At 43.6% G+C, this 24,269-nt stretch overlaps 1 protein-coding gene across 2 annotated transcripts in view; it reads right to left on the bottom strand.

Moving 5' to 3' along the window:
- GOSR2 (golgi SNAP receptor complex member 2) overlaps positions 1-24,105 on the bottom strand; it is a 29,487-nt gene extending 5,382 nt beyond the window's left edge. Inside the window, exons 1-4 of one of the 2 annotated variants that reach the window (XM_084615690.1) lie at positions 23,964-24,105; positions 13,635-13,699; positions 10,906-11,014; positions 3,448-3,580 (exon numbers count right to left, since the gene is read on the bottom strand). In XM_084615690.1, the coding sequence (XP_084471816.1) occupies positions 3,448-3,580; positions 10,906-11,014; positions 13,635-13,699; positions 23,964-23,992 (336 nt within the window). In that variant the 5' untranslated portion in view covers positions 23,993-24,105. The remainder of the gene's footprint in view (positions 1-3,447; positions 3,581-10,905; positions 11,015-13,634; positions 13,700-23,963) is intronic. The other variant, XM_084615689.1, reaches the window with a different exon arrangement.
- Positions 24,106-24,269: the final 164 nt, after the last annotated feature.

The raw sequence follows: 24,269 nt of genomic DNA, 5'->3' as shown, positions 1-24,269 counted from the left end.
GACACAGGAATCACTTGGTGAAATTCTAGGGCCTGTTGTGGGAAAGGTCAGAGTAGGTGATCACAACGGTTCCCTCCGACACTAAAAAATACATTAAAATACAAAAAAAAAAAAATCTATGAATCCTATCTTCTCTGGACATATGGCAGATTAAAAACAAGCCAGCCAATAGACAGTGAGCCATGACAGAGATCATGCACTCCCATCCTGTTTTAAAAACAGCATCCCTTGTGGCACTGTAAAAAGTGGGTATGGGAAGACTGTTCCAGCTGCTTCCTTGTACTCTGAATGGCAACAGCATCACCCCTTTTCACTCTAATGGGAAGTGTAACATGTAAGAACTAAATAATAACATGGACCCCGAGAATGCCCTGTGGCTTTATTGTGTAGGCTTGTGGCATCACACTTGTCCAGAGCGGATTCTGATGATTATCACAGTGATACACTGATATTGTGCTGAGGGTGCTTTAAACATGCTCATCATTTGACCACACTTTTCTTCTGGCTATAAAGAAACAACAACCAGAAAAAGGGGGTTTAATTTCAGCTGAGGTTCTCTTCAGTCAATGGAGAGAGAGTTTGGGAGTTCAAATTATTTGAAGAGCAGGGCCGTTGACTAGCAAAGGCATCCCTTATACCAAACATTTATTAGGCACTGGACTTCAATTAAGTGTTCATGGCTTTGAAGAAAGAGTCCAACTGCAAATTGCTCAGTGATCAGTCTCATGGATTGTCATTATCCCATGAGTCCATTATGCTTCGGAGCAAAACTACCTTAATTTCCAATGCAAGAAATTTTTCAGGCCACCTTTATACATTACAAATCATCAAGAAGAGGGCATAAGCCTAATTTTTTCTTCTTTAATTAGGACAACAGCATAATGCTAATACGATAAAATCATGTTATTTCTACAGGATGGTGCAGTAGAAGCTTTAAGATAAAGATGAAATTTAAATATCTGTAAATCAAACAAAAGGTCGCAAACAATATTATAGTTTTCAAGAGTCCCATTTTCCATCCTAAAGAGCTTGATTCAGCTTGGTTATATACTTATCCCACACAGTTTTGCTTAACACGACCGCATAAAATACAATACTATGTGTAACAGGAAAATGCAGAATTATGTAGATCATAAACTATCGAATTTTCAGGGACTTTAGAGTCCCAAAAGGTAAGTGCTGCAGCTGAAGCAAGAATTTTATCTATTTGTGAATTAAAGGGACAGGCTAGAGCTTTAAAAGCGATAGCCTGAACTTTCTTTTTAAAAATTTGTTGTTAAAAGTCTCACTGAACATGTAACTGAAAAAGTTTAGAGAAAAACAATCTCTCCATATTCCAGTTCACATTTTGCATCTGACAGCCCTTTGTACAGGTAGTGTTACTGTCACTCTATTGTCAGTTTCCTCTTCTGTGGATTTTTCACAAAACCAGGGAGAGAAAAATCAATGTTAGGAAAATGCAATTGTAAAGATATAAGAATTTGCAGGGGAACTCAATGGAAGTCATAGCACCCAAAACTGTAACTTTTAAAAACAGACTACATTTCAAGTTGGCATTCTTCAATGGGACAACCATCTATAACTTTGGGGTGGCCAAACAAAAAGCTAAATCCTCGAGAGGTGCATTTACTTTGGCCTTGGCACAACTGTCATGAAAATTTAACAGCTCAGGCCTCTGTTTTGCTTGACCTCCCTTTACAATAGTGAACGAGGACAGGAAAAATCAATGGTATTTTATTTGTCTGAAAAAAGTTACTGGTCCTGGCTCGAAGGAACAGAAATCTGGCAGCTTGACCTAACTCTGTTGTTCAGAGCAGAATTTCTCTGTGTGTTCACATGGTAGTAGATTCTCACCATGTAGAAGCTAAGAACTAAACTGTATTTAACATTTAAAAGCAGCATTTGAGACTAAAAGGCAGCTGCCATCTTGCAAGAAAGTTATGCTTATGGCAGAGGGAGGTAGGGGACCCCAGATTCAAACTTAAGCTTGTTTCCACCTAATTCTTGTTTGAATCAGAAAAGCTTCTGCACAGAAACACTCTTCCAACTGCACAATCTTACCCCAGACAGATGAGAAATAACTGGCAGTCACTGGCACTGAGGTAAGTAAAATACACTGTTAAATGATACCACTTTCCAACCAGAATGCAGCTCAAATGCTATTCTTAAAGGACATTTCAAAGCCTATCTGTGTTGTGGAGTGCTTACATAAACTCTCATATTCCTGAACTGGAAATAACCTTTACATTTTTAACAGTGAGGGTAATTAATCATTGGAACAATTTACCAAGGTTTATGGTGGATTCTCCATCACTGGAAACTTTTAAATCAAGATTTGATGATTTTCTAAACGATTTGCTCTAGTTCAAACAGGAATTATTTTGGGAAGGCTCTATGGCTCATGTTATGCAAGAGGTCAGGTTAGATCACAGTGATCTCTTTTGGCCACCGAATCTATGAATCACTACAAAAAGCACAACAGGGGTGGTTCTTTCTAGAGAAATTCTCTCTCTTTTGTGCTTGCCATTTTACAGTTTTGACTTTGCTTTTAAAAAGTTGCCTTACATCCAAATCCAGTGTTTTCTTTTTCTACTTTCATAAACATTTGCATCATCTCACAGCAGATGCTTTATGGCAGGGGGGAGGCAAACTTTTTGGCCTGAGGGCCACATCTGGGAATAGAAATTGTATGGTGGGCCATGAATGCTCACAAAATTGGGCTTGGGGTGCAGGAGAGGGTGCAGGCTCCAGGGAGGAGCCAGAAATAAGAAGTTCAGGGTGCAGGAGGGGGCCCCAGGCTGGGGAGTGGGGTGCGGGGGTGTGTGTGTGTGAGGGCTCTGGCTGGGGGTGTGGGCTTTGGGGTGGGGCTGGGGATGAGGGGTTTGGGGTGCAGGAGGATGCTCCAGGATAGAGGGGTTTTTAGAGGGTGGGAAGGGGATCAGGGCTGGGGCAGGGGTGAAGGGAGAGGCTCAGGGGTGCAGGCTCTGAGTGGCATTTACCTCAAGCAGCTCCCAGAAGCAGTGGCATGTCCCTTCTGCGGCTCCTACGTGGAGGTGCAGCCAGAGGGCTCTGCTACACACTACCCCGTCCACAGGCACCGCCCCTGCAGCTCCCATTGGCTGTGGTTCCCGAGCAATGGGAGCTGCGGAGGTGGCGCTTGGGCCAGGGGCAGCGTGCAGAGCGGAGCCCCTTGGCTGCCCCTACGTGTAGGAGCCAGAGGGGGGCCATGCCACTGCTTCCAGGAGCAGCATGGAGCGGCCCCCGACCCTGCTCCTCGGCTGGAGCGCGGCAAGCCCCAGACCCCGCGCCCCAGCTGGAGCTTGAGGGCCAGATTAAAACGGCCCGTGGGCCGTAGTTTGCCCACCCCTGCTTTATGGTCTAATCCTGTATCCTCCACTCCATCTCCTCCCCAAACTTTGATATAAAGGAAGCTCAAGGGATATTTACATTAGCAGTGAAAGTGCGTGCCAGGAGCTCCTCTCGCTGTTTTTCCTGCTGCTCCCGATTGTAACGGCGATGCTGGAAGTTCCTCAGTGCTGACTGCAGGTGCTGGACATCATATTTCAGCTGGTCAACTCGGCTAGAAAGGATCAATGAGAAAAAGATGATAACTCAAGGAAAATTCACTGACAAAACACATTGTTAATGCAGAGTAAAGGTTACCCAGAGGTATCTCATGCTCTTCCAGAATATCAAATTCAGCAAACACACCCACACAACCTACACTCTGCCCTCTTTGAGCAATGCTTCAACATGCTCATAACACATACTTGCACTCTGCCTTTGCACGGTATTAAACAGGAGCTGCCTACACCTGCTCTACACTCAAACACCACACTGCTAAATTTTACAATTCCAAGCCCTTTACAGTCTCTTCATTTTTATGTGCTTGATGCCATCTAACAAGATACTTTCACTTACCCTTCATTAAAACTACAGACTGCACTCATCTCCCATCTAACTGCCGACAATCTCCACAGCAAGACCATCCCATGCCCTGCTACTGACACTCATAGGAAAGGCCATGCTGGGTCAGACCAAAGGTCCATCTAGCCCAGTATCCTGTCTTCCGACAGTGCCCAATGCCAGGTGCCCCAGAGCGAATGAACAGAACAGGCAACCACCAAGTGATCCATCCCCTGTCGCCCATTCCCAGCTTCTGGCAAACAGGCTAAGGACACCATCCCTGCAAATAGCCATTGATAGACCTATCCTCCATGAATTTATCTAGTTCTTTTTTGAACCCTGTTATACTCTTGGCCTTCACAACATCCTCTGGCAAAGAGTTCCACAAGTTGACTGTGCATTGTGTGGAGAAATATTTCCTTTTGTTTGTTTTAAACCTGCTGCATATTAATTTCATTTGGTGACCCCTAATTCTTGTGTTATGAGGAGTAAATAACACTTCCTTATTTACTTTCTGCACAGCAGTCATGATTTTATAGACCTCTATTATATCCCCACTTAGTGGTCTCTTTTCCAAGCTGAAAAGCCCCAATCTTATTCACCTCTCTTCATACAGAAGCTGTTCCATACCCCTAATCATTTTTGTTGCCCTTTTCTGAACCTTTTCCAATTCCAATATATCTCTTTTGAGTTGGGGCGACCACATCTGCATGCATTATTCAAGATGTGGGCATACGATGGATTTATACAGAGGTAATATATTTTCTGTAGTATTATCTATCCCTTTCTTAATGATTCCCAACATTGTTAGATTTTTTGACTGCTGCTGGACATTGAGTGGGTGTTTTCAGAGAAGTATCCACAATGACTCCAAGATCTCTCTCTTGAGTGGTAACAGCTAATTTAGACCCCAACATTTTATACTCAATGCAGTCCTGTAATGAGGTGTTCATGATCTCTCAAGGTACACATGCACCACTTTTCTTTGATCTCACACACTCTGGGGTCAGGTAGAGGGGCTCACACACACCCAGAGGGGCACCGCCCCTCCAGATTGCTTCATATCTGGAACAGAGCTCCGCCAAGCTGCTCCAGCTAATCCCATTCAATACAGTTACACCTAACACAGCAAATGCAGCTGGAGTACATGCAGGTAATTCCCAGTGGCTACTGCCAGTTTCAGTGGGGCAGAGTTAAGGTTGTGTGGGCATGTACCTTAGCTCTTCATTGCCTGATTTTCAAAAGTTTATGTTTTCTGGTCTTGAAGGGCACAAGAAACCACCAGGCAACCTTAAATCTGCATTAATTTTTTTGGTCAGCAAATCGCTGAGCTTTAGTTCCCCGTCTGCGCTACAGAGACGATACTACTTTCTTTTTTTCCTCATGTGTTGTCTGTGTCACCCCTTTCTAACCTAAGCACTTAGTCAAAACTTGGGGTCCTGTGGGTTATTTCAGCTAGGAAGAGAAATCAATGTTAGAGTCAAGTATTTCCTTTGATACAAGGTGTTTATTTAGAGAAACGTACCAAATCTTGCTTCCCTGTATGCAGCAGAAATCGAACAGAAGATCTTTATTTTATTCTGGAAGGGCACGAGAAACCAGCAGGCAATCTTAACTTTGCGTTATCCAAGTATTTTGTCAATGAATTTCCAAGTTTTTTCTTTTTTTTTTTAAACAGAAAGAGAAATGTTGGTAGAAGTTAGTGGTCACTGAGGCAGTTATGTAGGTTTGCAGCTGAGATGCTACTATAGTTCTCAAAGAACTTTACTGTAAGGAGGGAAACATTATCATCCCCATTGTACAGATGGGAAAACTGAGGGCTAGTCTATACTACAAAGTTGACATAATACGTTTTGCATCTAGTTATGCATGTCTACACTGAAATCTGTCTCCCACTGCTGTAAGTGCCCCGTTACGCTAACATAGTAACGTCATCTCCCCGAGTGGCGCAAAACCATGGTCGATGTATGGAAGTTGACACAGTGTAAGCGTAGACACTGCGTTACTTATGTGAACCCTAACAGTCCTCCAGCAGCTATTCCACAATGCCTGATACTGACTGCTCTGGTCACAATTGTGAGCAGGGGTCATAGAGACTGGAATACCCCACCCTCACTCCACTTAAAAACCCCTATGAATTTTTGAAATGCCTTTTCCTGATTGTCCAGCTGAGCAGCAGTCCACTGTTGTGTGCAAATGCCCAGCTGACTATGCCAGCTACATGATCCAGACATGTGCCTGCCTGGAGTAGACAAAAGATATTGGACATCTTAGGCCTATAGGGAGAAGAGGCTGTGCAAGTAAGTATAGCTCCAAACCAGCCGTAGAAACGTCAACATCTACAAGCAGATTGCTCGGGGGATGCCAGAGAAGGGGTATGACAGAGAGCAGCAGCAGCGCCATGTGAAAGCCAAGGAGCTGCGGCAGGCAGACCAGAAGGCCAGGGAGGCCAACAATCAATTGGGTGCAGAGCCATAGACATGCCACTTTTACAACATGCTGCATGCCATACTTGGCAGAGACCCCCACCACGACCCCACACACCACCATGGATCTCTCCAAGGAGCTCAAGTCACAGGCCCCTGCTGGGAACAGCAAGGAGCTGAACAAGGAAGAGGAGGAGTGTGGGGAACAGGTGACCAGGGGATCCAGCTGTATAGCAAGCCAGGACCGGTTTTTGACTCCATGGCAGTCCAGCCAGTCAAGCACAGGAGAGCCCAGTGCAGGGGAAGGAACGTCAGGTAAGTTTGTAAATAAAATTTCCATTGCAAGGGTGGTTACCCCCAAATTAACAGGACAGAGATTTCAACTTTTCATTAATTTACTCACATCAGCAGAGGTAGCGGTACAATAAAGGAAGGGAGTGTTGCTAACTGCTTTTCATTCCCCTGCAGAGTTTGGCAGCAGGGGCCATGCAGAACAGTTTGTTTATGGACACGGGGATGTCCCTTGAATCCTCCTGAGAGATCTCAATGAAACTTCTCTGGAGGTACTCTACAATCCTCTCCCAAAAGGTTTCAAGGGAGGGCTACCTTATTTCTTCTTCCGCGATAGGACAATTTCTCACGCCAGGTGGCGAGAACTTCAGCAGGCACCATTGCTATAAATTAACTAGCGGCATACAAGCCTAGGCAGCTTCAGGATGCCACCAGCAGCTGTGCTGTCTCTACCTTGGATACTCTCAGGAGTGAGATATCAGCTAAAATCACCAGCGCCTGTGGAACACGGTGCCAGTATTCAGTACCATTGCCCTACATTCATAGTTTCATGCAACCGAGCAATTTCCTCATCTGCTCCCACACCCCTGGCAGATCATACTCACCATAACTTGAGTTGAGAGTGGATCCAAAGCAGAAGTGTCAATATTCTAATCTTGTTTTACACTTTTGGGGAGCAAGAAAAGGGGGGATTTCTGCATCTTCCATTCCTACTATCCTGACTATACCTTGTGTGTGTTTTATCTAGCTGTGGTCACTTCAGCTTTGAAGGGGACTCTTCACACAAGTGGAACGACTGACTCAGATAAGGAGGAGAAAAAAGGAGGATGGTGGGAGGACATGTTCTGCAAGACTCTTCCAGCCGGTGCTGCATCAGACCTTGACAGAGGGCTTGGAGGGTGAATATGGCAGGCCATACAGAGAAGGAAAGACCAGGCAGAAGACAGGCTCAGGAAAAGGAGAGGGAGATACACCATAACATAACAGAGCTTCTCCATCAGCAAACTCAGATGCTGCACATTCTTATGGATCTCCAGGTTCAACAACCTTGGGCTCGAATGCCATTGCAGTCGTGTCGCATTGCAGCACTGCGCCTCCCTACACACACCCTCAGCATCCTACATGGCCTCAGGGCCAGCATGCCTACCCCCGCCACTTCACCCTGGGGGAAATCATGGACAACCACAGCTTCACATACATCTGCCGTGGCTCCCACAGGTCAGCATATGTGTAGCTACATTTCATTTTCTGCTTTCTGCCAAGGGGTGGGTTCAAATTACCATGCCTGGATGTTGCTAAGATTCAACAGCTGTAACGTGCCCCCTTCAACACCCAGGTCCTATAAGTCCTGGCTGGCTAGCAAATCTCTTGGGTATTCTGTCTGCTTAACTTTTTAATGCGGTTTTCAATTTTGTCCGCTCAAAGTTGGAGTGGGTGCCATATACCAGCTGGTGTAAGGTGTAAATGTCAAGCAACCGAGACCATTTCAGCCCCGATCAGAACCGTCGTGTGATCCCTATGGCTGCACACACATAGACACACACACAAAAAGGTAGAAGTTGCTGTCAGCCTTAAGACATGCTATTTTGTCCTGGGGCTGTATCTTGGGAACCTCTTGCTCAAACCACCTCAAATTTGGATCACTAATCCTACTCTGCTCCTCAGTGAGGCACACCAAATTTCAGAGCATTATGAGTAAGTATGTGGATTTTAGAACACTTAGGAGTCAACCTTTAAACAGAAAGGAGTTCTCAACCTTAACTATAGCAGAACAAAAAGAAAAGGAGTACTCGTGGCACCTTAGAGACTATAATGCAACAGGAGGCAACCAGGAAACCTTTCTTGGTCTTCAATGTGTGAATAGGTATTAAAAATTCATTATGATCAGGTTTAAAAATAGTATTTTGTACTTATCTAGCACATTACAGAACAATTAATGAAGTCTCAACACCCAAGAATTATAATACCTGCTGGGCCTCAGTTGTGCAGCAAAACAGAGAAGTGATGTAGACATGGTCAGTGGCAAATCAGACCCGCACCCCTGAGCTGTCTCAGGCATGCTCCCTGACTAGACCGCACTGCTTCCAGACGAGCATTTAAAACCCAATTTCAGATAGATTTTTGAAGGTAGGAATTGAACAGTTTTTCTTGTTTACTTCTTGGCCCATGAATCCAAATGCATCATTTCACCATTAGTGAAATGGAACAGGGTTCTGAAAATGCCTAACTTTTATTAAAGCCCTTTCCCTAAGGCTAGGGTTTTCAAAGTTCCCTACAGGTTGAAGAGCAGCACTGGAGTGAAGTGTGTGGCAAAGTTCATAGAACAGAAAGAAAGGTGTAAAGTTCTGACTACAATCAGACAGGAGATATGCTTCTCATTACCATTATATGAGCAGAAAATTAAGAACAAGAGTTACTCTTTCAAATAAAAACCTGAGAGACCACAAATCACAGCAAAGCCACCTAATCAACCGGGTAAGAAAGGAGGCCTCTGAATTGGAGGAGAATCTCTCACAGAAGTCTTCCACATTCAGGTTGTCTCTCAGAAAAATACCGATCTCAGGGTAACATTCCAAAGCAGTAAGAGGGAGGTAACAACCAGCCTGTTTTGAAACATATCATTTGGGCAGCATTCTGAAGATGGTGACTCCCTTAAGACCATTTGTTGCATGACTCTTAAGGAGTGAGGAGAAAGATTTAAGTGGGGAAAAAAGTTTCTCTTTCATAAGATCACAGACCTAAAGGCAGAACCCACAAGTGTTCCTGACCATTTATAAACTCATCTAGACTTTAAGACATATGGATAGCACACTTTTCAAATTTGGTTGCCTAAGACGGGGCAGCCAGCCAAACTAGCATATAAGTCAGTATTACGGTATCTAAAACAGGTGTTTGGGACCTAAATGTCAATATGACCAAAAACTTTGGTGCCTAAGTTTGAAAACTGGGCAATAAAGTAATATGAATTCGAAGCATTAAGTCATTCTCTTCCCCAACCCCACAAAGGTCATCTAAATCTCTCATGGAAGAACACTGCTCTTTTTAAGCATGACAGGAGTGTGGAGTACAGAACAGAACAGAGACAGGAGTCCTAGGTTCTATCACTATCTTTGATATAAACTTGGTGTATGACCTTGGGCAAGTTGCTTCACCTCTGTACCTAATTTCCACCACCTATAAGATAGAGATCATCTGCAAAATCCAGGTCTTCAAGGGATGAGAAGGGTGTCCATCTGATGCCTCTTGACACATCTTCTGTTGTACGCCACATTACCCAGTTGATGGCAATGTTGAAGAGGATTGCAGACATGACACACCCCTGACGTACTCCTGTTTTGACTTCAAAACTGAGCTCACTGTGATCAACACTGCGTGTAAAGTTGGCATAGAAGCTTTTGACAATATTGATTATACGGAGAGGGTTTCCATATGCCCGCAGAATGCACTATTGGCTGGTCCTGTGAATGCTGTCAAAAGCCTGTCACATACCCAACATCACATACAAGAAAAAAAACTATTAGACAACACATTCAGCCAGCAAATCAGACTGAAAAATCAATCGTGCCTCACCATCGCTAGTACGAATAGAGGATCACATTCTCCCCAATGTAGAAACATTCACATACTCGGGCAGCAGCAGCCAGGGTGGTGGAACAAGCCAGGACATCCGAAACAGAATCAATAAAGCCAGGAACATCTTTAGAAGCTTAAATGCAATCTGGAAATAATTAAAATAAAACGCCAAAACCGAACTCAAGATTTATCAGTGCTGCGTACTTTCAACACTACTGTATAGTGCAGAATGATGGGGAATGACAAAATATGACATGTCCAAACTGTCTTCATTCCATACAACCTGCCTCAGAAAAATCCTCCGTATCTTTTGGGTCAGAACAATCTCAAACCAATACCTATTCACACAGTGCAGCCAAGTAGATATGAGCACCATCATTACCAGAAGGCATTGGAGACAAATTGGCCATGTACGTTGGATGGAAACTGATTCCATCACCAGAACAGCAATAAGAGAGACACCTGAAGGCAAGCGAAAATGAGGCTGCTTGAAAACAAAATGGTGAAGAACTGTGGAAGCTGAGCTGAAAAACCTGGGGCACAGCTGGGGAACCATTGAAAGGCTTGCCAGAAACAGACAGGAGTGGAGTAGCTTCACTGCTGCCCTAAATGCTAGAGGCATAATGGTTACTAACTAACTAAAAGATAGAGATAAGAAGGCTCAATATTACAAAGTTGAGATCCTCTGGAAAGGAAAGCACGCACTTACAGTTTAGCATTCTGTCGTTTGTTGGCAGGTTCTTTGCTAGATAGGATCTCTAGGCGTTCCAGGTTGCTGAATATTCTGTCTATTCTTGCCTGAATCTCATTTTCTACCACTGTAAGGAAAAAAAAAGGAAACAAGTTGTTGGAAGAGACTAAATATACAATGCACTGTCTTAAGGAACTGGAGACACGTTAGTCCAGATTTGGAAAGATATTTAGGTGCCTAACTCCCACCGAAAACAAGGAGCGTTAGACACCTAGACACTTCTAAAAATCTGTTCTATTGTATACCACAGCCTCAAAACATCTGAAATTAAACACAGACTGAGCACACTAAGACAAAGAAAATGAACCTGCATGTTTGGTTCAATGAACCCTGGGTCAATTATTCAATAAAATGTGTACTTCTGTGGCACTTCCCAGCCAAAGATCTCAAAGACTCAGATCATTCCTGCAAGATAGGTTAATTAACCTATCATCTCATTTTACAAAAGCAGAAATGGAGGCTCGCCTAAGAGTATAGAGAGAGAGCTGAGAATAAGACCCAGATCTCTCAGTTTCCAGACCTGCTCTTCAGCCAAAAGACCAGCACTATCCTCATGAATTCCTCAAGTTCACAAGAACGTGTGCTGTATGCCTCACTGGATTTATGGAGCAGTGTATTTACTGTTTTACAAATACAAAAATCCTGGCCCCACATCAATCTAATTTAATTATGTAATTACTGGCATAATGATGATACTATCATTTAAAAAAGTAGCAACAAACCCTGGATTTTTCCCCTCTTTCACAAACTTTAAACTGACACAGATTAAATTCTGAAAAGCAGACACCTGAATTTGCCTAACTTCTCCCGAGAACAAGTTCTCAAGTACAAGTTTGTATGTTTGCACACACTCACCTGCAGAGGCAGAAATTGACTCTATACCTTTATTTTTGAAATCTGTAACACCAGTGTAATGGTCAGAAAATTCACCTCCAACATCAGAGTACCAATGATTTAGGAAGATATAAAAGAGAAGAGGTTTTGGCAGCTAAATTTATAGCTTGTAAGGCCAGAAGGGACATATGTGATCATCTAACCTGACCTCTTGTATAACACAGGCCACAGGATTTCTCTGAATTAATTCCTTAAATTGAGACTACTAGGGAGAAGGCTTAGGTCTAGGGGGTCTGTGGTAGATCTCTCTGAAATGCTTCCAATTTCATATGCAGGTTCAGCTAGGCAAAGGGAACTTCAGATCTCAATGCATGATTGAGACGATGGTGTAGAGAAAAGGGGTTTCAATTTCTTAGGCAGAGGGTGCTTTTGGGGAAAGGAGGAGATTATACATTTTGGAACGGGGCCCCTCCTTTAATCAAAATGGAAGCAGACGGTGGCACATAAAATAAAAAAGGTGTTGACTTAGGTTTAAACTAACAGCCAGAGGAAAGCTGACAGGGGCCAAGGAGCACGTATGTCAGACAGACATCCATCAAAGACAGTGTTAATTGTGAATCTAATAAAGGGTCGGACACAAAAAACACAACTGACCTAGAGCAGGGGCAGCAAAAGAACACAAACTTCTGAAACCCTACTGACATCACAGATTAATAAAAAGAGGCACCTGGGCAGCAAAAAGAACTATAAATGTTCTTTACAGAAACAAGAGCCACTTAAAACTGAAAGCAGGCAATGCCTCACAGCAGATAAGGACTTCGACCTTTTGGAAGCCTGGTGGAACTATAAAAATCAATAGGATACTATAAAACCTGGGAGAGCTACAAGTCTTCTGAGGATACTCAGGGCCGTGCAAAGATTCCTGTTCTTTCCATGGCCCTGTGGGGCTGTGTGTGGCCTGTGACTGATTTATTCTGTGGGTCAATGGCCCCAATAGAAAAAAAGGTTCCGCACTCCTGGACTAGATGAACAATGGGTCAGCCTGTGTCAGATCTTACTACTTCAAAAAGATATTACAAAGGATTAACAATCCAATATAAAATGTAAACAATTTGAAACTTGACGCAATCACATTCACATAAATATCTGGCATCCTCAGTTCCAGATTTTTGCAGCGTCAGATCTGCACAACCATACCAAACATCAACTCTCCATTATGAGGATTTTCATAATAGGAAAGCTGCTGTTTGGAGGATAACTTAACTGAAAAAATACTAGGATTCGTGTCTTTTTCTGACACATCCTTCAGAAAGCCTTGGTCTTATTTAAATCCAACATAAAACTGAACTGAGTAATTAGATTTTAGTTTTGTGATGTGGACCATTGCTTCATTCCCAGGAGGCAAAGACTGAACTCCTTTCACAAAGAACAGCTAATGGAATCTTAAAGTATCTGAGTTTAAATGCTAATAGGAAACCCAACCCATGAGCATTAGATCAGTGGTTCTCAAATCCGGTCTGCCGCTCGTTCAGGAAAGCCACTGGCACGCCGGACCGGTTTGTTTACCTGCTGCATCCACAGTTCGGCCGATCGCGGCTCCCACTGGCCGTGGTTCGCCGCTCCAGGCCAATGGGGGGTGCGGGAAGCGGCGCGGGCCAAGGGAGGTGCTGGCCGCCCTTCCCGCAGCCCCCATTGGCCTGGAGCCACGATCGGCCAAACCTGCAGACGCGGCAGGTAAACAAACCGGTCCAGCGTGCCAGGGGCTTTCCCTGAACAAGTGGCAGACCAGCTTTGAGAACCACTGCATTAGATCACACCAACAGTTGAGTTGCCTTATTTAGTTGTTAACTTACAGTGCACTGACTGCTTGTCGGAGATCTCCAGATGACCCATGTAAGACTGAACCTCATGGACTTGCCTATCAAAGGAAGAGAAGGAAGAAATGGGAATTAGAGTCAATCAACAGCTATTAAATCTGGAAAGATATTTTTTTTAGTACAAACAAGTGGCAGACTTGAAATACTAAGAAATATATAGTGTAACGTAACATTCAGAACTAGTAACCATTCAGAAAGGGAACTAGGTTTCCATTATTCTAATGCAAACACCATACAGCTTTTCCTAAGAGTGTGAGGGCACAAAGAAGACCTTAAGTGTCCAGAAATCAAAGTTCCCTCTCAATATGTATCTGTCACTGCAGTATTTAAGGGGTAAAGACCAGAGTAAAAATCCAATTGAATTGACAAAGGTTATTCCGAACGTTTCCTCAAAGTTAATAGAGTAACAAGAGACCCCACTCATTTTATATATTCCATAAAGTGAGCCAACACAGTTACCTTGTATGTGTCAAGAACCACATACAAAACAAACAATGTGAGTGGTATGGTGGGAACCACTAGCTCTGCCAACAAGACCACCTGTTTTGGAAAGACTAAGAATATTAGGCCAGAGGGTCAAAAAGGGCAAAAACAGGGAAGTTCTAGCTGTCAAAGGAGAGAACTGCTGCTCTGCCCTTCAGCACCACTGGGAAAAACATACATAATGGAGCCCAGATTGTACCCATCAAGAGGAAAACAATTTTCAAATCAAGATTGGATGTTTTCTGGCCTGTGTGATACAGGAAGTCAGTCTATGAATCTAAGGAAGTATCCCATTGTGACCATCTGACCTCCTGTATAACACAGGCCAGAGAACTGCCTCAAAATAGTTCCTAGAGGAGATGTTTTAGAAAAACATCCAATCTTGATTTATATTTGTTACTAACAACATTCCCTATCTTCCATTTGTTATGTATTCTTTTCATTGCTTCCTTCACTTCCTCTCTCAACCAGGTCTTTTTTTAACCAATAAGACCTTCTTCCTTGATTATGGATTTATGGACATTGAAAAGTGTTCTAAAACAATCAGAGAATTGAACTGGTAGATCTAGTCCTTGTTCAGTTATTGGTTTCATGGGAATGCTCTGGATCTGGGGGAACAAGAGATTATCTTGAATACTGAGTTCCTGTGAAATCAAACTAATTGACAAAAATCTACAGCCAAAAGCCAGCTCAGGTGACATGACCATACAGCAAGTGGACATGGGAATGGGAGCAACACAAGCCTAGCCCCTTCATTACTTACGATCAATAATATTATTACTGATTTTTCTAAAGCACTAGTAGAATAATAGACTAGCCAGCCCTTCCCTATTGAAAAAAGAAAAGGAGTACTTGTGGCACCTTAGAGACAAACAAATTTATTTGAGCATAAGCTTTCGTGAGCTGCAGCTCATTTCATTGGATGCATGCAGTGGAAAATACAGAGGGGAGATTTTATATACACAGAGAACATGAAACAATGGGTGTTACCATACACACTGTAATGAGAGTGATCAGGTAAGGTGAGCTATTATCAGCAGGAGAGAGAAAAAAAACCAAAACCTTTTGTAGTGATAATCAAGGTGGGCCATTTCCAGCAGTTGACAAGAATGTGTGAGGAACAGTAGGGGGGAAAATAAACATGGGGAAATAGTTTTACTTTGTGTAATGTTTTTCCACTGAATGCATCCGATGAAGTGAGCTGTAGCTCATGAAAGCTTATGCTCAAATAAATTGGTTAGTCTCAAGTGCCACTAGTACTCCTTTTTTTTCTTCTTGTAATGACACAACCATAGAATCATAGAATATCAGGGTTGGAAGGGACCCCAGAAGGTCATCTAGTCCAACCTCCTGCTCGAAGCAGGACCAATTCCCAGTTAAATCATCCCAGCCAGGGCTTTGTCAAGCCTGACCTTAAAAACCTCTAAGGAAGGAGATTCTACCACCTCCCTAGGTAACGCATTCCAGTGTTTCACCACCCTCTTAGTGAAAAAGTTTTTCCTAATATCCAATCTAAACCTCCCCCACTGCAACTTGAGACCATTACTCCTCGTTCTGTCATCTGCTACCATTGAGAACAGTCTAGAGCCATCCTCTTTGGAACCCCCTTTCAGGTAGTTGAAAGCAGCTATCAAATCCCCCCTCATTCTTCTCTTCTGCAGGCTAAACAATCCCAGCTCCCTCAGCCTCTCCTCATAACTCATGTGTTCCAGTCCCCTAATCATTTTTGTTGCCCTTCGCTGGACTCTCTCCAATTTATCCACATCCTTCTTGAAGTGTGGGGCCCAAAACTGGACACAGTACTCCAGATGAGGCCTCACCAATGTCGAATAGAGGGGAACGATCACGTCCCTCGATCTGCTCGCTATGCCCCTACTTATACATCCCAAAATGCCATTGGCCTTCTTGGCAACAAGGGCACACTGCTGACTCATATCCAGCTTCTCGTCCACTGTCACCCCTAGGTCCTTTTCCGCAGAACTGCTGCCTAGCCATTCGGTCCCTAGTCTGTAGCTGTGCATTGGGTTCTTCCGTCCTAAGTGCAGGACCCTGCACTTATCCTTATTGAACCTCATTGAGCCACTCTCAGTCTTTATTCAAGCCTAATTTAATGGTGTCCAGTTTGCAAATTAATTCCAATTCAGCAGTCTCTCGTTGTGTTTGAAGTTTTTTTGTTGAAGAATTGCCACTTTTAGGTCTGTAATCGAGTGACCAGAGAGACTGAAGCGTTCTCCCACTGGTTTTTGAATGTTATAATTCTTGATGTCTGATTTGTGTCCATTTATTCTTTTGCATAGAGACTGTCCAGTTTGGCCAAGGTACATGGCAGAGGGGCATTGCTGGCACATGATGGCATATATCACGTTGGTAGATGTGCAGGTGAATGAGCCTCTGATAAAAAGAAAAGGAGTACTTGTGGCACCTTAGAGACTAACCAATTTATTTGAGACTCTGATAGTGTGGCTGTGATTAGGCTCTATGATGGTGTCCCCTGAATAGATATGTGGACACAGTTGGCAACGGACTTTGTTGCAAGAATGGGTTCCTGGGTTAGTGGTTCTGTTGTGTGGTGTGTGGTTGCTGGTGAGTATTTGCTTCAGATTGGGGGGCTGTCTGTAAGCAAGGACTAGCCTGTCTCCCAAGATCTGTGAGAGTGATGGGTCGTCCTTCAGGATACGTTGTAGATCCTTGATGATGCGTTGGAAAGGTTTTAGTTGGGGGCTGAAGGTGATGGTTAGTGGCGTTCTGTTATTTTCTTTGTTGGGCCTGTCCTGTAGTAGGTAACTTCTGGGTACTTTTCTGGCTCTGTCAATCTGTTTCTTCACTTCAGCAGGTGGGTACTGTAGTTGTAAGAACGCTTGATAGAGATCTTGTAGGTGTTTGTCTCTGTCTGAGGGGTTGGAGCAATTGCGGTTGTATCATAGAGCTTGGCTGTAGACAATGGATCGTGTGGTGTGGTCTGAATGAAAGCTGGAGGCATGTAGGTAAGTATAGCGGTCAGTAGGTTTCCGGTATAGGGTGGTGTTTATGTGACCATCGCTTATTAGCACCATAGTGTCCAGGAAGTGGATCTCTTGTGTGGACCGGTCCAGGCTGAGGTTGATGGTGGAATGGAAATTGTTGAAATCATGGTGGAGTTCCTCAAGGGTTTCTTTTCTATGGGTCCAGATAATGAAGATGTCATCAGTGTAGCGCAAGTAGAGTAGGGGCATTAGGGGACAAGAGCTGAGGAAGTGTTGTTCTCAGCCAGCCATAAAAATGTTGGCATACTGTGGGGCCATGCGGGTACCCTTAGCAGTGTCACTGATTTGAAGGTATATATTGTCCCCAAATGTGAAATAGTTATGGGTGAGGACAAAGTTCAGCCACCAGGTTTGCCATGACATTATTGGGGATACTGTTCCTGACGGCTTGTAGTCAGTGTGGAATGTTGGTGTAGAGAACTTCTACATCCATAGTGGCTAGGATGGTGTTACAGGAAGATCACTGATGGATTGTAGTTTCCTCAGGAATACAGTGGTGTCTCAAAGATAGCTAGGAGTGCTGGTAGCATAGGCCTGAGGAGGGAGTCTACATAGCGAGACAATCCTGCTGTCAGGGTGCCAATGCCTGAGATGATGGGGCATCCAGGATTTCCAGGTTTATGGATCTTGGGTAGCAAACAGAATACCCCAGGTCGGGGTTCTAGGGGTGTGTCTGTGAGGATTTGTTCTTGTGCTTTTTCAGGGACTTTCTTTTGGTAACCCTCAGCGGGATCAGAGGGTAATGGCTTGTAGAATGTGGTGCTGGAAAGCTGCCTAGCAGCCTCTTGTTCATATTCTGACCTATTTATGTGGATGATAGCACCTCCTTTGTCAGCCTTTTTGATTATGATGTCAGAGTTGTTTCTGAGGCTGTGGATGGCATTGAGTTCTGCACGGCTGAGGTTATGGGGCAAGTGATGCTGCTTTTCCACAATTTCAGCCTGTGCACGTCGGCGGAAGCATTCTATGTAGAAGTCCAGTCTGCTGTTTCGACCTTCCGGAGGAGTCCACCCAGAATCCTCCTTTTTGTAGTCTTGGTAGGAAGGTCTCTGTGGGTTAGTATGCTGTTCAGAGGTGTGTTGGAAATATTCCTTGAGCCGGAGACGTCGAAAATAGGATTCTAGGTCACCACAGAAGTGTACCATGTTCATGGGGGTGGAGGGGCAGAAGGAGAGGCCATGAGATATGACAGATTCTTCTGCTGGGCTAAGAGTATAGCTGGATACATTAACAATATTGCTGGGTGGGTTAAGGGTAAATGTTGGAAATGGTCCACCTTGATTATCACTACAAAATATTTATTTTTTCTCTCCTGCTGATAATAGCTCACCTTACTTTATCACTCTTATTATAGTGTGTATGGTAACACCCACTGTTTCATGTTCTGTGTATATAAAAGCTCCCCACTGTATTTTCCACTGCATGCATCCAATGAAATGAGCTGTAGTTCACGAAAGCTTATGCTCAAATAAATTTGTTAGACTCGAAGGTGCCACAAGTCCTCCTTTTCTTTTTGCGGATACAGACTAACACGGCTGCTACTCTGAAATCTTCCTTATTGAGTTACTATTTGTATTAGAGACACAAGGTAGGCGAGGTAATATCTTGTAATATCTTCTGTTGGGGAGAAAGAAAAGTTTCTGAGCCACACAGAAGTTGGTCCAATAAAAGATATTACCTCATCTATCTTGTCTCTCCAATATCCTGGGACCGACATGGCTACAACTACACTGCATACTCTTTGTATTGTCTTTCAGCCTGATTTAGGTCCAACAGATGTTTTGAGAAGAACTTTGCTCTTTTCCCGTTTAGCACTGAAGGTCCCAGACACCCAATTCAGCATCCTGTACCACTGCCTCAACAAGCTGCAAGCACCATGTATGTAAAAGACTCGTGCTAAAGAATTCAGATGGTGATATGCTATTACTCTCAGGGAAGTCTCTTATGGGACATCAAAAGGCTGTCCATAGGCCATTATAATGTACCACTATGATGTGCATTAAGAATACTCTTAATAAATCAGCTGATTATGAGTTTGCAATTATCTAATAAAACAGAGACTTCATTTTCTTTTTTTAATGAATCTTTTTTCATAGGGAATTGTCTCAAATTTTGAACTTTAAAATCCGAGCTCATTGGACAAACAAAGGCTGCCATATTGTTTAAAAAGTTAACCGGTTAAACAATTAAAATAATATCAGTTAACCAATTAAACAGAGAGGGGCTGGGGCTGCTCTGGCCAGCAGGGGGCCAGTGGAGCCTGCTGCTGCTTCGGCCGGCTGGCTGGCACAGCCCGTGTAGTCTTGGGTTGGCTGGGGTTGGGGCTGGAGCTGCTCCAGCTGGCCCGGGGTTGGGGCTGCTGCGGCGGACTGCAGGTTAACGGTTAGGCTGGGTTAACCAGTAAGATTAATGCTTACCAGTTAATAGATCATTATTTTACATCCCTAAATTCCAACGTTGCTCACAGTAACAGTGTCCAAAGTCCTAGCTTGCTTATGGAATCAGTGAGGAGCATCACGGTTCAGCTATTTCAGGGATATGGAAGAACATTTAATATGATGCCAAAGGTCAGTGTGTCTTAGTAGCTAGCCTCCATAGATAGACAGATTAGACATTTATTAGCAGTAAAATGGAGCAGGGAGATTACACTACCTCTGTATTCCATAGGTGCAACTGCGACTGGAATACTGTGTACAGTTCTGGTGTCCACAATCCAACTGGAGAGGGTTCAGAGAAGAACCACGAGAATGATTAAAGGATTAGAAAGCATGCCTTATAGTGATTCAGCCCCTCCTATCTATTGAGCTTAAAAACCAGAAGGTTAAGGGATGGCTTGATCACAATGTACAAGTACCCACATGTGGAACAAAACCTTTTGTCACGGGCTCTTCAATCTAGCAAAGAAAGATATAACACAATCCAATGGATTGAAGTTGAAGCTAGCCAAATTAAGACTGGAAATAAGGCATATTTAACAACGAGGGTAATCAATCATTGGAATAATTTACCTAGAGTTGTGATGGATTCTCCATCACTGGCTATTTTAAATACAGATTGGACGTTTTCCTAAAACATATGCTGTAGCTCAATCAGGAATGATTCTGGGGAAGCTCTACAGCCTGTGCTATGCAGGTCAGACTAAATGATCACGCTGTCACCTTCTGGCCTCAGAGTATAGGAACATTTATGTCTAAGGGATACTGGACATAGTAACTGGTCTAAGATAGTTAAGACTCTACACAACCTCAGAGCTTCTTCAAGTCCCTCTTTAAAACATCTTGTTCTAAAGGGCCGAATAATTGTTTTTATTAGTTAAATAAAAACTACCTTAAATGTGCTAAATGCATAAAAAAGTAAGTTTATCATAACATGTTTTGCATTTAAAACCAATGGTTTATTAAACAAAGAAAGTATTATCAGTAGTTAGTGACCTGAACTGATTGCTTTTGACTGCCATGTGCTTCCAGATTTTAGAAGCAGATCTCATCCTCTCATACCTCATTTTTATTAATAGATTGGAAAAGAAAAACTAGCTTTCCTGCTTTTTTCATCTCCCAAATGGTTTCTCCATTTTGAACAAACTAGTCATTGAAATGAACTGAAAAAAGTGAAATGAAGAATCCTCTCTTTGCACCTGCAGAAGAGGCAAATGGATGTCAAAAGCCTCTTTAGCACAAACTCTGCATGCAGTTCAGTGGTTTTACTTTCTTTAAAACTTCATCAGCAAACATATTACTTCATTTTTTATTTATTTTATTTGAATAGGTTATAGTAAATTTAGGCCTTAACATAGGTTGTCATAAATTTATTCAAAATTAAATTTGAAATTTTGCAAAATTTGCAGACAATGCAAAATTACGAAAGATAGTTAAGTCCAAAGCTGACTGCAAAGAGTTACAAAGGGATCTTACAAAACCGGGTGACTGGGCAACAAAAGGGGAGATGAAATTCAGCGTTGATAAATGTGCGTTACTATTAACGCACATTGGAAAACATAATCCCAACTATACATACAAAATGATGTGTCTAAATTAGCTGATTACACTCAAGAAAGAGATCTTGGCATCACTGTGGATAGTTTCCTGACAGCATCCGCTCAATGTGCAGCAGCAGTCAAAAAAGCCAAGTGCGTATTTTGAGCCATTAGGAGGGGGATCAATAAGAAGACAGAAAATATCATAATGACACTATAAATCTTATGCTCAAATAAATTTGTTAGTCTCTAAGTGCCACAAGTACTCCTTTTCTTTTTATAAATCCAAGATATGCCCACACCTGGAATACTACATGCAGTTCTGGTCACCCCATTTAAAAACAGATATATTAGAATGGGAAAAAGTACAAAGAAGGGCAACAGAATTGATTAGGGATATAGAACAGATTCCATATGAGGACAGATTAAAAAGACTAGGACTGTTCAGTTTAGAAAAGAGACAACTAAGAGGGGATATGACAGAGGTCTATAAAATCATGAGTGGTGTGGACAAAGTGAACAAGGAAGTTATTTACCCTTTCACATAACACAAGAACAAGTGGTCATCCAATGAAATTAACAGCCAGCAGGTTTAAAACAAATATAAGTAAGTATTTCTTCACACAATGCGCAGTCAACCTGTAGAACTCATTGCCAGGGGACGTTGTGAAGGCTAAAAGTATAATTGGGTCAAAAAGAATTAGATTCGTTTATGGAGGATAAGTCCATCAATGGCTATTAGCCAAGATGGCCAGGGACGCAAACACATGTTCTGTATGTCCCTAAACCTCTGACTGCCAAAAGTTGGAACTGGATGATGGGATGGATCTCTTGATAATCACCCTGTTCTGTTCATTCCCTCTGAAGTACCTAGCACCAGTCACTGTCAGAAGACAGGATACTGGTCTAGATGGACAACTGGTCTAAGCCAGCATGGCCAGGCTTGAACTATTTTTTTTTTTTTTTAAAAAAAACCCTGTATTTAAATAGGTTTCAGAGTAACAGCTGTGTTAGTCTGTATTCGCAAAAAGAAAAGGAGTACTTGTGGCACCTTAGAGACTAACCAATTTATTTGAGCATGAGCTTTCGTGAGCTACAGCCGGTTATGAAGTGAGCTGTAGCTACATCGGATGAAGTGAGCTGTAGCTCACGAAAGCTCATGCTCAAATAAATTGGTTAAGTCTCTAAGGTGCCACAAGTACTCCTTTTCTTTTTGTATTTAAATAAAAACCCAAGTTTTGATTAATAAAAATAACCAATTTTTATCCACATTCCTTCCAATTTACATTCACCAAGCTTATCTCTCCTCCAAAATACTTCCGAACAGACACCTGGTTTTTGTAAAGTGCTTTAGTAATAACTCCACTCTGTTCTGTGTTGTATCCACTAGTGCTTTTCAACAGTAAAATCTTGAGACAGATACTTATACTCTATACATTATGGTATCATCCAGAAGCCCCAGTTGGGAAGGGGGTTCCTTTGTGTTTGCTGTACAAATGCATAGTCACTGTTCCTTCCTTAAAAGAGCTTACAGTGTGGTGCTACATAAATAGCAGCAAATATCGTAGCAAGTCCTGTGTATTCCAAGGACATTGATGCTTGTTGATACAGAAAGAGGGTACACAACATTAAAACCAATCTTTCTTATCTACCCTTGCTCCCATTTCCAAAAGGGATGTAATAACGGAAGAAGAAAGCCATGGATTTTACAAAGAGAAAGACAACACTACTGTAAAACTACTATTTAAATTGTGACACTTTGGTTAAATTATTATCGCAACAAAAGTATTGATACTAAAAACACTAACGCAGTACCATGGCCAGCAAATTAGCTCACATCTGCCCACTGCAAGGTTTCTTGCACCTTCCTCTGAAGCATCTGGTGCTGGTCTCTGTTGGAGACAGAATACCAGACTACACAGACTTCAGGTAATTCCTGTGTTGTCCTCTTTCTTCTAAACTTTCTTAGTTATGTCAATTCCAAGACAAGCTATTTGTTTGTTGGCACTTATTCATAGGACACCATTTTTTAGTGTTTCAGAGTCATTGTGCTGATACCACTTATGCCAGGGGTTCTCAAACTGGGGGTTGTGACCCCTCAGGGGGTTGCAAGATTATTACATGGGGGGGTCCACAAGACTTCAACCTACATTCCAAACCTTGCTTCGCCTCTAGCATTTATAATAATATTCAATATAAAAGAAATGTTAATTTATAAAGGAGGTCACACTCAGAAGCTTGCTGTGTGAAAGGGGTCACCAGGACGAAAGCATGAGAACGACTGACTTATGCCATAAACACCAACCCTTACAAAGAATCAGCACAGCACTTGTCAGCTGAAATGCTGCATCCTGGAAGTGTGGTGGTGGGCGATGTGTTCACTCTACAATAACTAGCCTAACATCCCTTTAAAGCTTCCTGCACGATTTCATTCTGTCCCTTGCTGCAAATCAGGAGATAGAAATTTGGAGAAAAAGTGAAAAATGAGGTTCCGGACGCTAGAGAGCCCAGGGCACTTTCCATGTTCTTCCTATGGCTCGGCACCCCCCAACTTCCAGTCTGGACCATTGTACCTCGCCCGCTCCCACGCCCACCCCCTCAGCAGCTCACATCGGACAAAGCCTCTTTCCTCGCAGCGGGACACGGCTGAGCCGCGACACGCTCCGCGCCAGAGGGGGCTGCCCGGGGCGGTGCGGGAGGGGCTTCCCGCACGCAGGAGAGAGCCCGGCCCCGGCCCCGGCCCCATCCCGCCTCGGGCTCGCCAGGCTCCCCCGCGGGATACGGCCCGGCCCAGCCCAGCCCGGCCCGGCCCGGCCCCTCTCTCACTTGTTGGTCTGGTGGTAAAGAGCCTCCATCGCGGCCGCACAGCCCGGCCCGACTCCCTCCCGGCGCCGCGCGACACGTCAGCGCCCGCCACTTCCGGCTTCCGCTCGCGCGAGGCCCGGCTCCCTTCCGGCGGGAGAGGCTGCCCGGGCTGCTGCCTGACGGCGGGGCGTGGCGCGCGCGCGCGGTGCAGGGCAGCCCGGCGGGGGCCTTCGGGGGCCCGGCCGCGCGAGGAGCGTCCTGGGCCACTGGGGGGCGCCGCGGGGCTGCGCGTGGGCGGCCGGGAGCCGGTCCCTCAGCGCGCCCGGC

The sequence above is a fragment of the Lepidochelys olivacea genome (genome assembly GCF_965140295.1).
Source record: "Lepidochelys olivacea isolate rLepOli2 genome assembly, chromosome: 27".
Lineage (NCBI taxonomy): Eukaryota > Metazoa > Chordata > Testudines > Cheloniidae > Lepidochelys > Lepidochelys olivacea.
Note: the sequence above shows the minus strand (reverse complement) of the source record. Positions and strands in the feature narration are given on the sequence as shown.